Here is a 15,000-nt window from a genome sequence, read left to right as displayed (position 1 = left end):
CATGTCATTCACGCTGCTTTGTTTGTCTTCCGCTATCGAGTTTGGCAAGCGGCATTACCTCGACCAATAAGATAAGCGGATTCGGTATCGTCATACTCGTGTAAAAATATGCTGTCAACTCATTGGTCATAGAGCAGAGAGGTCCTGGGACCATTACCGTAAGTTGTCATATAAAGACAAGTTGTTCATGAATTCCATCGACATTTTACGGACTATTTTTGACTCTCACGATATTCGAGACAAAGTGCGTCCCTTTACAACTTAATACGGGACACGTACTTATATTTCTAAATACGGGACGATTCCGTTTCTCAAGGGACGGTTGGCAACCATACAAGTGTGTCATCTGTGAAAGCACATTCTCAGGGCTTCCATGGATGTTTCATGCATCATGGCTGCCCTGGAACTATTGTTCGTACCGGTGAATCAAAAAGAACTTACGACAGTTTCGAAAATTGGTAACCGAACATTTGCTACCCTGCAAGCACTGAAATATGTACTTTAGGCTGCGCAGTCATGGCTACCCCTGAAAAAAATGGTGAAAAAAGTATTGTAGTTGAATATTTATGCGGTAGGTAAAAGAAAAAAAAAATCAAGACACGGCTGGAGTCATTTTGGGCTTTTGTTTTCTTCACCTCTTTTTTGTTATTTTCACCAGGTTTTGTCTATGTGCTTGTGAGCAATTAAGTCTAATGATGGGTAGGTTACAAAATGCAGCCTTCCCCTCCAAACAAATGGTCAATGAAGTAATGTCTGCTTGGAATACCAAAGAGCAAGCATCTCCCCTGTGACTTTGTGTGTGTACAGGGGAAAACCTGCGGCATTTGCGGAGGCTGGGAAGGGGGGGTGGCTGGGGTAATTGCCATGCAAAGCTGGGGGGTGGCTTCTGGGGCTAAATATTTTAACATAACAATAGCTCGGCTAAACCCCAGACACACGCCCCCTTCCTAGCCAAAAGACCAGGCATGGAATCCATGGGAGGACTAGCCAAATGACCAGGCCATGGAAGTGCTAGTGTTAAGTAAAAATTGGCACTACTTACCCCACTCTCCCCCTAAAGCAGCACCTAATGTAAACTTATATTTACATGAATTAAAATACTTAGTTTCCTGTAATTTACAATCTCAGTAAACCTATTAATAGCTGATTTAAATTAAAAAAAAAAAAAAAAAAAAAAGCAACAAAATATTGTCCAACTCAAGATTTAATTTCAAAAGACATCAGGTGACTAGAACAAAGTGACCCACAGATTTGCACCGAAGTTAAATAGGTGAATGATTGTTCACCAAACATTTCTATATATGAGTAAATCAGAAATAACTTAACACACAAACTACTCCCCAAAATGTACTAAATGTCGCCATGTGAAGAAAAATACCTTTTACCTTTTGTGATCATCTTGTCAGGGTCAGTGCACTAAGCTAAAACCAACAAAAATACTGTACACAAATAAAGAAATGTATTCATCAAACCCACTAAATGAGTCCGTTTGTGAGTAACTTTAAAAAAAAAAAAAAAAAAAAAAACATTTAAAAGATTGGCATTTGGTTTTGAGAGCCTAGGAGATTACAGTATTTAATAAAAGTTCAAAAGTTGGTATCCATTTGTGTGACTTCTACAGTACATGTTTAGCACTGTGTAAAGAAACACTACAACAGAGAGGAAGCTGTATTATACATGTCATATTAGTTTACAAGCTATGAGACTATCATAGCTTCCTATCTGACTTGATGCCGAGAGGCAAGGGTTTAGCCTGGATGGATTGCATATCAACTGCCAGATACATATATATTAAAAAAAACAATATCAAAAAAGTGCATTACAGTATTGAGTACATTTGTAGATCAGAGTGTGTTCATAGTCATCTTCTATTTGGATTTCTTAGTATAAAAAAGTACCAAAGTCACCCATGCCATTGCGTTTGAACTGGTTTCCCTCGATAGAGATAAATATCTTGTGGGCAATCATGTCTTGCATAGCAAGGCTACAGGATGTGTGCTTGTTCACGCTTGGCTGGCGACAAAGCTGCCAGTTCCTTGCAGAGTTCGCATTACGATCTCGATGTGTATTCTCTGTCAACTTGGGTGGAGCGTCTTCTAAATTGCTTGTCATCTCGCCTGATGTGGGGATTGGCTGTCCGGCAACATTTTTCCGCTGTCCGTCTTCAAACATCTGTTCAACATCATTTTCTAGCTCTTCTAAAAGAAGAACAAGTTTTATTAAAAATATTATTTCTGGCACACAAGTGTAATACTACATGCCACAGGTGTCAAATTCAAGGCCGAGGGGCCAGAACCGGCCAGCCACAATTTTATGTGGCCCGCAAAGGTAAATCTTGTGTGCACACTCAGTGTTTCTTGCTAAAATACCAAAACTGCAAATTGTCTTCACTTTTAAAAACATTGAGATATTGCAAGCATTTTAGTTAGAAAATCCCTCTTTTAAAATTCAATTTGAAAATATTTGAACTTCTATTTTTACTAGCTTCTGTTGTAGTATGCGTGATAAAATGAGGGGATCATACATTTATATGCATTCACAGTCATACTGGCCCCGTGAGGAAAACCATATCAACAATATGGCCTGCAAAAAAAATGAATTTGACACCCCTGGTCGACACTGTAGACATAGAAAAGAAAGGATGATGAAAAATTAGTGTTTTGAACCCTTACCTTTCAGAACACATTTGTCAAGATGAATGTTCCCGTCTTTAGTGGGATTGGGCTTCACAAGAATCACTCCATAACCTTCGTTATTGTGAATCACATTGTTATCCATGGTGATTGAAGGAATCACCTCCACCTCACCAACCAAGTCCTGTAATTATGAAAACATACAATATTAAAGACTAAAGTTAGTCCATAAACCTATTTGGCCAATGTGTTTTCTGTTTTCAAGGGATGATAAAAGAGTGCAAGAATTTTTTTTTCAAATAGAACTTTAACACTGGCAAATCCATTTATCAATTAACACCTATATTCCAGTGTTGTGCTGAAAGTCAAATTTTCAAGCTACTTTTACTTTACTTTGGACAGTGCATCTGGAAATATTACATAATAGCTTGCAGCACTTCACTTTTTCTACATTTTATCACTTCACAGCCTTAGTCCAGAATTAGGGTTTTTCCTGTGTTCAAAATTGCACCTCCAGCCAGAGCGATTGATATTGCTCAACACAGCGCGACTTATGTTCCTCTGCGACAGCAACGTATTTTAACTGCAGTTGCAGCGTTCGCCACTATGGAGGCGATAGATCTGGCCTAGCCAACCTGCGACTCGCATGCGGCTCTCTGCCCGGTTTCATGCGGCTTTGAAAGCGCTTTTCACTGTAAAGTTGCAACGCGCCGTTGTCAACCCCATTCATTGTGTATGTGGTGAGGGGCGACACCACACAATGGAGCGTCTCTGGGCGGCGCTGTGCGTACCCGGACGTCTGCCACGACGGCAAATCCCCTCGGATTGAAACATTCTACTTTACGGTGGTAAACGTCAGAAAGCGTTTCAAATAGGAGGGTAGCTGGCAAGCAATTTACTGCTATTTTGGCGGAGATTTACAAGTGATGGGATGAGGACAATGGAGAAAGCCTTGATAAATAAAGTGCTTTTACTGTTTTAACACTGGAAGATACATTTTGTAAACCAGTGGAAAAAGCCTCACTTTTTACTTCCTGATCAGCTGCTACATAAGCACTTCCAAATATGGGCACGCAGTTGCTCGTATGATAAAGGGCTTGTGCATAAGTGGCGAGATTACATTCGGCAAGCGAGGTATGTACATCTCACGCATCACTTTGATGCAAATGAGATGGAGGGAAAAAACATTGAATAGCATTGCGAAACTACTACACGATTACATAGACAGGAAATAATGGGCTTCCGACTATGCTTAGTGCGACTTTTTTAAAGTTTCCCGTCTATCGCCTACAAAATGGGCGTCCTTCATAGGCGGATAAGCGGACCGGTCTGTCACAAGAGGAGCGGGTTGGGGGTTGTTTGTTTTACTCATTTGATAGCGATATTAGCAATTTTAGCATTACGCGACGGAGACGCTAGCTTGTGCATGTCTTGTTTTATGTTAATAGTCAGCCAATCCAACACACGACGTGGTGCCAATTGTACTGCTTTATTAAACTTTTCTATATCATATCTCTCACCCGTAATATGAGCCAATCACATTTGTGTGCACTTCAGGGACCAATCGGAAAACATAAACTCAAAGAATATTACAGTGCATTTAAAATTTGCGTTAAGCGACGGAGACTTGGCTTCGCCGTCAGCGGGGGGTTAGCCGCGGCCCGGTCCAAAGTGGCCCGCGGCCGTTGGGGACCCCTGCCTTAAGTGTCCTTACAATCCAAAATATTGCGTCAATCGTTCTAATACTTTCATTTTCATTACGTGTGTGCTCTAACGCGCCTCTCGGCCAAGGGACTTCAACCACAACGGTGAAACACAGCCCAATGAACGGGATGTCGTATTGCTTGCTTATTGAACTGGGGCTTCATTCTATCCCATTTCAGCGGCAAACAGTTTTCGATGGCACTTACGCTTGTAGCTGAACGCACCTGTTCCGAGTCAACACGTGCTACTTGCGTTCTCTTCCGGGCTCTTCTGCGCCAGTGTCCACGTCACACACGCCCGCCCATAACATCACGGTGCACTACGCCTGTCATTTGTCGCGCAAAACGTCAGTCAAATTAAAAAAATGACTCCAACGGACGCCCGGATAGGGTGTAAAAAAGTGGACATGTCAAGGTAAAGTAGTTTACAGCTGTTGAACTGTGAACCAAGATAGCATTTAGCAGTAGCTGAAGTTTTAGCACAACCATTTTTTTTGTCGAAGGAGAAGGAAGGAGCCCCTCCTCTTCTCCACGTGAAGCCAAGTCCACTTGTAGTTTCCCCACGAACGAACACACGTGAGACGTGATGCGAAGCGATCACGTTTGTTCTGAACGTAGTATTACAAAGAATGTTGGAAAGCCACGCCACTAAAGACAATACAGTATTAACAATAGGGATAGACCGATAAGCATTTTTCAGGGCCGATACCAATTATTAGTAGTCAAGGCGGCCGATAACCGATATTTGAAGCTGATATTTATTTGTAGAAAAATGGGGTAAAATGGTGTCAAATTTATGAAAAATAAAATCTCCAACACTTGACTTCATTTAAATGCCTTTAAGCCCATGTTTATTAAACAACTTCAGTGATTTACTAGATGTTAAAGGTTTTCTAGATCTTAAAAAATAGACAACTTTGTTTTAAATCTCACAAAAAAGTGCAGGGAGCTCCAAGGCTCAGCTGCATGTCTTATAGTTCAATGAAAACAAACATCTCCTTATAGTGGATTTTAGAAAACTATTTACTGTAAGTGAAATGTTTATATCTTTCACACACCTTTGTTTTAAAGTTCAAAAAAAAAAAAAAGGGAATCGTCAACACAGCTACTTGCATCATGTACAGCACTTGGAGCGGTGGTTGTTTTAAAGTGCTCTATGAATAAAGTTGAGTTTAGCTTTTCATGATATGGCTTACACACAGACACGCACGTCTTACTTTTATCACCATTATAAGCAACTTTCCTTCTCTTAGGAGCCATGTCGTTCACAAAGCAAATTAACTGTTGTGACATTGGGGGAGTGGTTAGCCTGAGCCGCAAGGCAGCTTACTGTAGCGAGCAGAACTGCCCCTTGTGTTTATATGACATACAAGGGCTCATTGTAATGTTACAAGTGAGTTATAGTAGACTGACATTTACAAAATTTCGGCGAAGTCTATTGCATTACCTTGAACTACTAACTCGCCGACTCCCGTCGTGTACTGTATGTGCATGGTTCGTCCAGGAAACACAAAGAGCGAGCGAGCAGGAAGCGCAGACGCAGCTTTACGCTGATTGGCTGTTATGCACTGCACAAGGAACCAATCAGATGCTGCTTTGGGCGGGCCAATCTGCCTTATGCAGGCGGGGCCTCTCGCAAACAGAGAGAGGGAAGCACGCTGCAGCAAGCACGAATAAAGCAGTTTTTAATTTATCGGCCTTAAAATGAAAAAAAAGGCAGAGCCGATAATCGGCAAAATGCCAAATATCAACTCCGATAATCGGCCCGGCCGATAATCGGTCCATCCCTAATTAACAATATTTGTTTGGATGGGATCTAAGCGCCGGAGTGGTCTGATGTAAGACATCAAACATCAAACTTTGTCAATGTACTCCTTTGCCACCACCTGTGGTGTCAATTGGTGGTTTGTGGTTTAATTAACCCTTGTCCACTCACCATTGGTTGATTCATCTTGATGAGAATGCCATCCTTACAATGGTGTATGCCGTTGCCAACCAGAGTGCACACACTGCCAGGATAAATCTCAATACCGGCCCCCTGCATAGATCACATAGCATGTCGTATGTTATTATAACATGACAAATCAGTTATTCATTCAGATAGTTACTTCAAACCCAAATATTTAGAAACACGATGATGGCTTTGAAATATATTATTAGATGTCATTTATAAAGACTAAGGTTATGCCTTTTGATATTGGTAGAACAGTGGGAATGTTAGACCAGAGATGAACAAAATAAAAATACAGAAAATATAGAATGGGTCCTTGTACAAAATAAATTACCTTGGATCCATATAGATCACACATATTCATAGTGAGGTGGGCAGACGTTTGGACAACAACGCCAGTGGTCGAACACTGAAGCACACAATTCTCCATGGACAGACTTCCCTTTCTCACACCTGGTCACCAAACAAGGATAGTTCTTAGCAATCGATTCATAATATTTTTAGATATAACTACGTTAACATACTGTACAACATACATGTGGGGTAGAACGGAATTTGGGGGTGGGGGGGAATGCCAGTGGGTGGGATGGATTTGATGGACATGATCTATTTACCTCAGAACAAATGAAAGGATGTTGATCAGCCGTACAAAGTACGCAGATGCTTCAATCATTGTAGACAAATACACTATGAGTAATTGTAGATACACTTTGAAGGTAGAAGGAAGAATAGAAGCAGCGGCTTATAGATCTTGTTCCTACGCATGTTTGTGTTTTTGCTGGTCGGTGTTGCAGCTAAATCTTACACAGAGTGATTAAGATCTCCTGTCGAAAGGATTATATTTCAAAAGTCAGTCAATTCATTGTCAGACAACTGAAACTAGGGATGCACCAAAAATTTGCTCACCAAAAACCTTCAGCCGAAAATGGCCCGTCATTTTTGGTTTTCGGCAGAGAAGTGTTAACCACCACAACAATACATCCGAAAAAGGATGTTGTGATGACGCAAGCAAAAACCGCAGCAGCAATCGGCCAATGGTGAGAAGACGATGTTGTTTTTTTAAAAAAAACTTTAAGGTACGTATTCTAATATTAATGTTTTGGTTTTGGGCCTTGGTTTCCCCATTTTCGGGTTTGTCAAAGAATTTACATTTCTGTAAACCGGCTTAATTAATAGTTTTTACAAAAATGAACAAACAAAGTCTGAAGAGTTTCTGAATTCAATGACGCCGGTCCACTGGAAATTATTTGTAGGCTCCTACTGATTCCTTTCAAAAATGCCTTTGTTGCATTGATTTTGTTTGAAATGACTAATTGGGGTGGTTAAGTGTTACCACTGGCAAAGGTGGCCATCTGAGTTAAAAGGGGACGATGATCTCAAGACAGAATAATACAGAGCCTGTTTTTAAACTGGCCAACAGGTACAGACTGGTCAATGATGAGCCTGAGGCAAAAACTTGGGTCTGGAAGAAGTTTGGTGGTCATGAAGGTGGGATGGCGACTGTGAGAAAGGGGATACTTCACCAACAAACTTCTCCTGCTTATTGTGTTAAAAGTAAAAGCAAATAGATGCCTATAATTACTCTACTCTTTGGATGCAGGGATTTGGGCACATCCCTGTTAGGGTGTTCCAGTCCTTTTGAATTCAAAGGAGGCCTCTGGGATGACTTATTTGTTTAGAATCTCACAATTAACACATATTTGTTGGGTTTGGCGCATATTTGTTGGGTTTGGCGCATTCCCTGGAAACAAGCTCAAGTACTACATTCTCACTTTTATTCACCCCAACAATAATACTTCGGTGTTATCACATTTAATTTAATTGTGTGTGTGTGTGGGGGGGGGGGGGGGGGGGGGGGCGCTCGGGTACTTTAAGGCTTTGGTTTTGTTTGTTTCTTTTAACTTGATACTCACATAAAATACCCTCAATTGCATCGTACTGAATAAACTTAATGTTGGACATTCTGACATCAGCTCCTGCAGACACAATAAATGAGTCTCCAGTGTACTTCTTCTCGATCACCACCTCATCGGGGGGTCCAAATCCTGGGAGAGATAACAATTAGGTTCAAGAAACAGTGAAACAGTGAAAACAATACACATTGTATACACAGTGCATCCGGAAAGTAGTAAACGGCTACAGATAATTCCTTTGCACATTATGCTTGGCTTGTGTTCTGATGTGTGCCTTTCCAAATCATGTCCAATCAACCGAATTTACCACAGGTGGACTCCAATTAAGTTGTAGAAGCATGACGATGGTCAGTTGAAACAGGATGCGCATGAGCTTAACTAGGAGCTTCATGGCGAAGGATGTGAAATTAAGTATGTACTGTACAAAGCTCGAAATAACTTTTCTTTGAGGAGCAATTTTGCTAATCAAAGATTTCATTAGAGGAGCAATTTAGTATTTTTGAGGGTACGCTTTTTTCAGGTTAATCTCAGGTTTTCTTCGGTTTTATTCAACAAAAATATAACAGGGAGGGTGAATGTAGGGCTGCAGCCGTCTAATATTTCAGTATTTGAGTATCCTACTGGAAATTCTATAGAGGGTACTTAATCGGGTATTCAGAATCAAATCAACTATATTTTTACTTAATACATTTTACTTGAAGGGGTAGTCAACCCCCCAAAAATTCTTTACAAGAAAATGTCCTATGCACCTTAAAGAGGAAGCCAACCCAAAATGTTCTTTACAATAATCTGTTCAATGCAACTCCACTAATCTAAACACGGCATTCTGATTAACCCATTAAGGATGGGATCGCATAACCGCGTTTCTACCACTAAAGCCGGGAGCGCTGTTGCGTGTTTCTCTCTTTAAAGCCGGGGAGCCGATATGTCATTTTCTTTTTTAAATCAAATTCTCGGTCTCTTAACCAATGAAATGCATCAGAATATACATGTGGGTGTCGTGAGTTGTCGGAGCATATCCAGATTTTTTTGGAGTAATGGCGGAAGCCGTCGATTGCGGGAGCTCTGCTATAAGTCACGGCAGTGATATAGACAACACGCTAGCGGACTTTAAAGCCGTGAAACCATCCAAACGTGATGTATGGTTAAGATATATGTTCGTAGACAATGACGATTTCAACGTCTTTGTAAGAGAATGCAGCATGGTAACTACCACTCGTTTTTTTTCGTATTAAAAATAGTGCTTCATTGGCATCTTAGATTGAAACAGTAAAGATTAATAAACTTGTGCCTGTGTGAAAGCCACATGTCTAAACTCGCAAGGGTGACTGCAAAGACGACCGTAGGTTTTAGAGTGATGTCTCACGAGGGGCTTCAGGCTTTAAAGGGTTAAAGTGACACTTTGATGAGCTTAACATCGGCACTTATATAATAGGTTTGCATGTAAACGTGACATCAGTACTAAAATGCCCCCTTAAATCGACTCTGTAGTGATTTAAGGGCTTTTGTTGTGATTAGATTTACGACAAATTGGCCCATTGACATCACTCAACCTTTGTCAAAATTGAATTAAAGTATGGGGACAGAAGGGGAGGTGGGCTTGCTGTTGGTTTGTTTTAACCTTGGGCCAGTGACATTGCAAGCCGGCTGACATAAAATGTGATTAGCAGCTCGTGTGCTGACGAAGAAGGCAGCTGGTAGCTGCAAGGACTAATGTGAATTGCCCAACACATAACCTACATACGTTGCAGTAATATGATTCAGTTTGGCATAAAGACAGGTTCTAACCCGAACTCGAGCTCTCTTCCCAGATCGGCTATGAGGGACAGGCTGTCCCGCCTCCTGAATCCCGCACAGAGGGAGCAGAGAGATAGATATAGCGGCGTCCACTCCGATGATTAAAAAAAAAAAAAAATTTTAAAAGAGAGAGAGAGATTCAGAACAATCGTAACATATTACAGGCTTTCAGGGATTTGGTAACAGTTGGCCGCGCTGCGTTTTCCCACATAAATGCCCATTCGAATCCACTTATAATCGAGCCTTGGGGTATATTTGATTTTTTGTTGTTTGTTTTTTTTTCCCCAATAAATTTGCAAAAATGTCTTTTTTTCCCCACATTGTCATGATGTGGTGTTATGTGAAGAATTTTTAGATGTCTGAGGCTGTAACTTAAAAAATGTGGAAAAAGTGAAGATCTGTGAATAATTCCCAGGATGCACTGTAAATTTATTTCTCTTATCCTAATATTGCATACTGTATAATTAATACCCTCTATAGTGATGGAGTCTGGAAGTAGGATGGAGCTGGCAACACTGTACACTCCCGGGAGAACAAAGATCATGTCACCTTGATGGCACGAATCAACCGCAGAAACTGGGTCTCTATGGAACTACATACACAAAAACACACACATGAAAAAAAAAATCTGGAAATAAGACAGTGAAATGAACCAATCAGCAAAGAGCGGGTGTGACATAAATTTTTTTTTTTTAAAAAACCCTGTCTTCTTTTGAAATAAATGCTTCCAGCACAGTCAGCTGCTTGGGTTTTAACGACTGCGTGTTTCTGGTCATTTAAAACTGAGTTTAATGCTGAATGAAAAACTATTGTCTCCCCCACGCACCATGTTGAATGTTATGAGGATGGATTTTCGCTGCCAAAGAGTGACGTTGCTCACGAAGGATAAACAAATTAGATTTGGCGGTTCGTTTTGAATCGAGTCCCAGCCGCAGTGAAGGGCTTAGTGTCCAGGCCCACTTACTTAGTGGGTGTGGCTTCCCAGGTTACTCAGTCACAGCACAACATAAATGAGTCCCGAAGGAACAGCTCAAAAACACTGCCTTAAGATTGTTCAAAAATACATAAAACTTAATGTACAGCAGTACATGTATTATATAAAACAGTACACAAACCACTGCTTCAATTTGCTGCTAAGTACTTCATATTTTTTGCCTTAGAACACAAGTTTGTATCGTAAATACTGTATCCCTTTTAAAATTAATGTACCATATTTTCCAGACTACAAGTCGCACCAGCCATAAAATGCATTACAAAGAAAGAAAAAACATATAAGTCGCATCCTCACAGGAGGATGTTGGCCAAGCTGTCATCAATGCTGGGCAACCCGGACCACCCCCTCCAGGGCACCCTAACAGCACTCCACAGCACCTTCAGTGACAGACTGTTACACCCTCGCTGTGCAAAGGAGAGATTCCGCCGTTCCTTCTTGCCTGCTGCTGTCAGACTCTTTAACAAGAACATTGTGTAGTCTCTACAAACTGGCGGTCATTAGTGCAATTGTGCAGTCCTGCACCTGAGCTCGTATCGTGCAATACCCAATATTCCCCACTACTGTAATACCGTGCAATACTCAACATTCCCCACTACTGTTAGTCTAGTTTTATTTTTATCCAATGCTGTTCCTTACATTTCACTACAGCACTGCAGCACTGTCACTTAGAGTATTTTTTCCTCTGTACTATGTACAGGCCGAAATGAGTGTTCCTCATATTTTTTATGTAGATGTAGGTTGGTGTGTATACACATGTGTATATACACATGTTACTGCGTATATCTACATAGGTTTGATTCTAAATGTTTGCCGTCAATGTTATACATTAATGGCCACATTATGCCGCCGCCCCTGTGTGACCTATATCTTTGCTACTGTAACAATGAAAATTTCCCCACTGTGGGATCAATAAAGGCATTCTTATCTTATCTTATCTTATCTTTTGGGGGAAAATTTATTTGACATCAAACAGGCAACAAATGGCTGAACGGTATGCTTACGTTACATTACACAACGCCCCCCCGGAATCCAAGTTGTCTCCGTCACGTAACGTAGAATTAAATGCACAAGCTAGCAATAGACGTATTGGGCACCACTCGCAACACTTGCGGAACACCACCCCAACTGAATAATTTCACACAAGTCGCTCCAGAGTATAAATTGCACCCCCGGCCAAACTGAAAAAAAAAGCGACTTATAGATCGGAAAATATGGTAAGTGGCATTATTCTGTTACAACCGCTCCCCCCCCCCCCCACTCCCTGAAAAAACACCATAATTTTGTGTGATGTCATTTTTATTACAAACAATAGCACTATATTATTACTTGTACGCTTAGTAGGATAAACAGCAGGATATGATAATCATGCATTGGCATAATTTGGTGAGGTATAGGCAACACTTGCAACAAACATTCAAATACTACTGCGACAGTGTGATGTGGGTACCTGGACTTCACTGTCATCAGAGGAAAAGTGATGTAGAAGCCTGTCATTTAGCAGAGAATGAAGCTGGTTTGTGGTGCAGGATGACGTGACCACATGTGCAACCTTGATGCCTGACTCTCTCAGCCCACGACTTTGGATGAACTGATGTCGGGGGTTACCTTTGTAGCCCAGCACATATCTGCAGTTTAAAAAGAGTTGCGGATTAAAAGGGGAGAGGACATAGAGTCTAATTGGTCAACATTTCAACAAAGAAAAGCATTTCACTTGCCGTAGTAATGGGTTCTCAATGAAGTACAACTTCCGTTTGAATGTTTCCAGCTGTTCGCAGAGCTTCAGGCCCTCCACCATGGAGATATTATCCAGCTCTGAGTCAGAGTCACTGCTGAGGCTGCTGCGTAGCAGTGAAAACTGCTGAAAGCACTGTGTACATTTTTCCAAAACGAGTTTGTATTCTGCCACAAGACCTGCTGGGACTCTTTCCTCTAAGATGTCATAGTGTCTGAGATGTAAGAGACACATTTAAGAGGATTGATAAATATTTCAAAATTTTCAATCATTGACATGACACGATGCACTTACAGTCTAAGGCGAGGCTCCACACAACGGACAAAGTAGTCAAAGTCATCGTCTTCATCTTCTTCATCCCACAGTCTCCAGACATGCTTGTAGAAGAATCTGAAAATAATAGTAGCGAGTGTTTCTATGCAACGCAACAAAAAATAACATAAAATAGATGATGAAATCCCTAAATCCCTTTACAACCGTGCGTTGACAAAACGTTCTTAAACTGTTGGACTATTTGCTTATGTAATTGTTCAAAAAGTGGTAAACATCACCCCATCCTTGCTCGTGAACCTTTCATGGATGCTACTTTTATACTTTTTTACCAATCATTACACTCATCTGTTGTACACTCAACTAGAGAATGCAATTTCTGGAGAAATTGCATGTGAAGGCGAAGGAAGCTGAATGGAAACCGCAGAATGTGTTGGAATGAAGTTGAATGAAGTAGAATGAAGTTGAATGACCTTGAAAAAAATCAGAATGGAAACAAGAAAATAGGAAGTAAGGAAACAATGAAAGTAGGAAGTCAGGGAAAAAAGAAGGAAAACAGAATGGTCGAATCAAAGGAAGGGAGGAAGCAAGGAACCAAGATAGCAAGGAAAACAAGCAATAAAGAAAAACAAAGTAAGAATACAAAATAGTAGGAAGGAAAGGATGAGGTGAAGAAATGAGAAAGAAAGGACACTAGGAAGCAAGGAAGGAAGGAAACAAGGAATCTCGGGAAGGAAGGAACCTGATGATGAGAAATCGGGGTGTCCCAATATTTTTGAACAAAATGGCCGCTTCATTAGGGACACTTGGGGATGAAAAATCAGGGTGTCCCAATACTTTTGAACAACATGACTGCTTCATTAGGGGCACCAGGGGATGAAAAATCCAGGTGTCACAATACTTTTGAACAACATGGCCGCTTCATTAGGGACACATGGGGATGAAAAATTGGGGTGTCTCAATAATTTTGAACAACATGGCCGCTTCATTAGGGACACCTGGGGATGAGAATTCTGGGTGTCCCAATACTTCTGAACAACATGGCCGCTTCATTAGGGACACCTGGGGATGAAAAATTGGGGTGTCCCAATACTTTTGAACAACATGACCGCTTCATTCGGGACACCTGGGGATAACAATTCTGGGTGTTCCAATACTTTTGAATAATATGGCCGCCACACCAGGGCTGGCTGAGGGGCGAGAATAATGGTTGTAGCTAATATCCATGCCCAAGATTGCCGCCGCACTGGGGAGACCTTGGAGTGAGTATCCCGAGTCTAGCTAATGTCCCCTCCCAAGATGGCCGCTGCACTGGGGAGACGTTGTGGTGAGTATCCCCAGTCTAGCTAATGTCCCTGTCCGAGATGGCCCAAGCACTGGGGAGACCTCGGAATGAGGATCCCCAGTCTACCTAATGTCCCTTCGCAAGATGGCCGCCGCAATGTGGAGACCTCGGAGTGAGTATCCCCAGTCTAGCAAATGTCCCTGTCCAAGATGGCCGCCGCACTGGGGAGACCTCGGGGTGAGTATCCCCAGTAAAAGTTAAATCTGCCAATGGAAATGAATGGTGTATAGTGTAATTTTTTTGGGTTTTCTAAGGGTGAATGAGTTGGATGTGTGGGAATAAGGAATTTTGGAAGTGTTGAAAAGCTGAATGTGAGCTGAATGAGTTGAATGCCTTGAATTTGTGGAATTTGGAATGGTGTAAATGTGAAAAGTTAAATGTGCCAATGGAAATGAATGGTGAATAGTTGAATTTCTGTGGTTTTTTTAAGTGTGAATGAGTTGAATGTGTGGGAAGTAGGAATTTTGGGGGTGTTGAAAAGCTGAATGTAAGCTGAATGAGTTGAATGACTTGAATTTCGTCGCTGTCCTGTGAAAAACACTTCTCAATTTTTCCATTTTTTCTATTTTTACATGAATCATGTTTCCGCGTTAGAGACATCGCATTAAAGTGAAAATTTAAAAAATGTCCAAAATTGGAGATAAGATAAGATTAATTTGAAA

At 41.1% G+C, this 15,000-nt stretch overlaps 1 protein-coding gene across 1 annotated transcript in view; it reads right to left on the bottom strand.

Moving 5' to 3' along the window:
• Window positions 1-1,186: 1,186 nt before the first annotated feature.
• shcbp1 (SHC SH2-domain binding protein 1) overlaps window positions 1,187-15,000 on the bottom strand; it is a 25,237-nt gene continuing 11,423 nt past the window's right edge. The window contains exons 5-13 of the mRNA XM_086025061.1: window positions 13,018-13,113; window positions 12,707-12,937; window positions 12,439-12,616; window positions 10,469-10,589; window positions 8,201-8,332; window positions 6,622-6,740; window positions 6,273-6,374; window positions 2,673-2,817; window positions 1,187-2,198 (exon numbers count right to left, since the gene is read on the bottom strand). Of these exons, the coding sequence (XP_085881187.1) occupies window positions 1,882-2,198; window positions 2,673-2,817; window positions 6,273-6,374; window positions 6,622-6,740; window positions 8,201-8,332; window positions 10,469-10,589; window positions 12,439-12,616; window positions 12,707-12,937; window positions 13,018-13,113 (1,441 nt within the window). The 3' untranslated portion in view covers window positions 1,187-1,881. The remainder of the gene's footprint in view (window positions 2,199-2,672; window positions 2,818-6,272; window positions 6,375-6,621; window positions 6,741-8,200; window positions 8,333-10,468; window positions 10,590-12,438; window positions 12,617-12,706; window positions 12,938-13,017; window positions 13,114-15,000) is intronic.

This window comes from Filicampus tigris, chromosome 3, assembly GCF_054856515.1.
Source record: "Filicampus tigris isolate MCC_2025a chromosome 3, RoL_Ftig_1.0, whole genome shotgun sequence".
NCBI classification, from domain to species: Eukaryota; Metazoa; Chordata; class Actinopteri; order Syngnathiformes; family Syngnathidae; genus Filicampus; species Filicampus tigris.
This window is presented reverse-complemented; position numbering and strand designations above follow the sequence as displayed.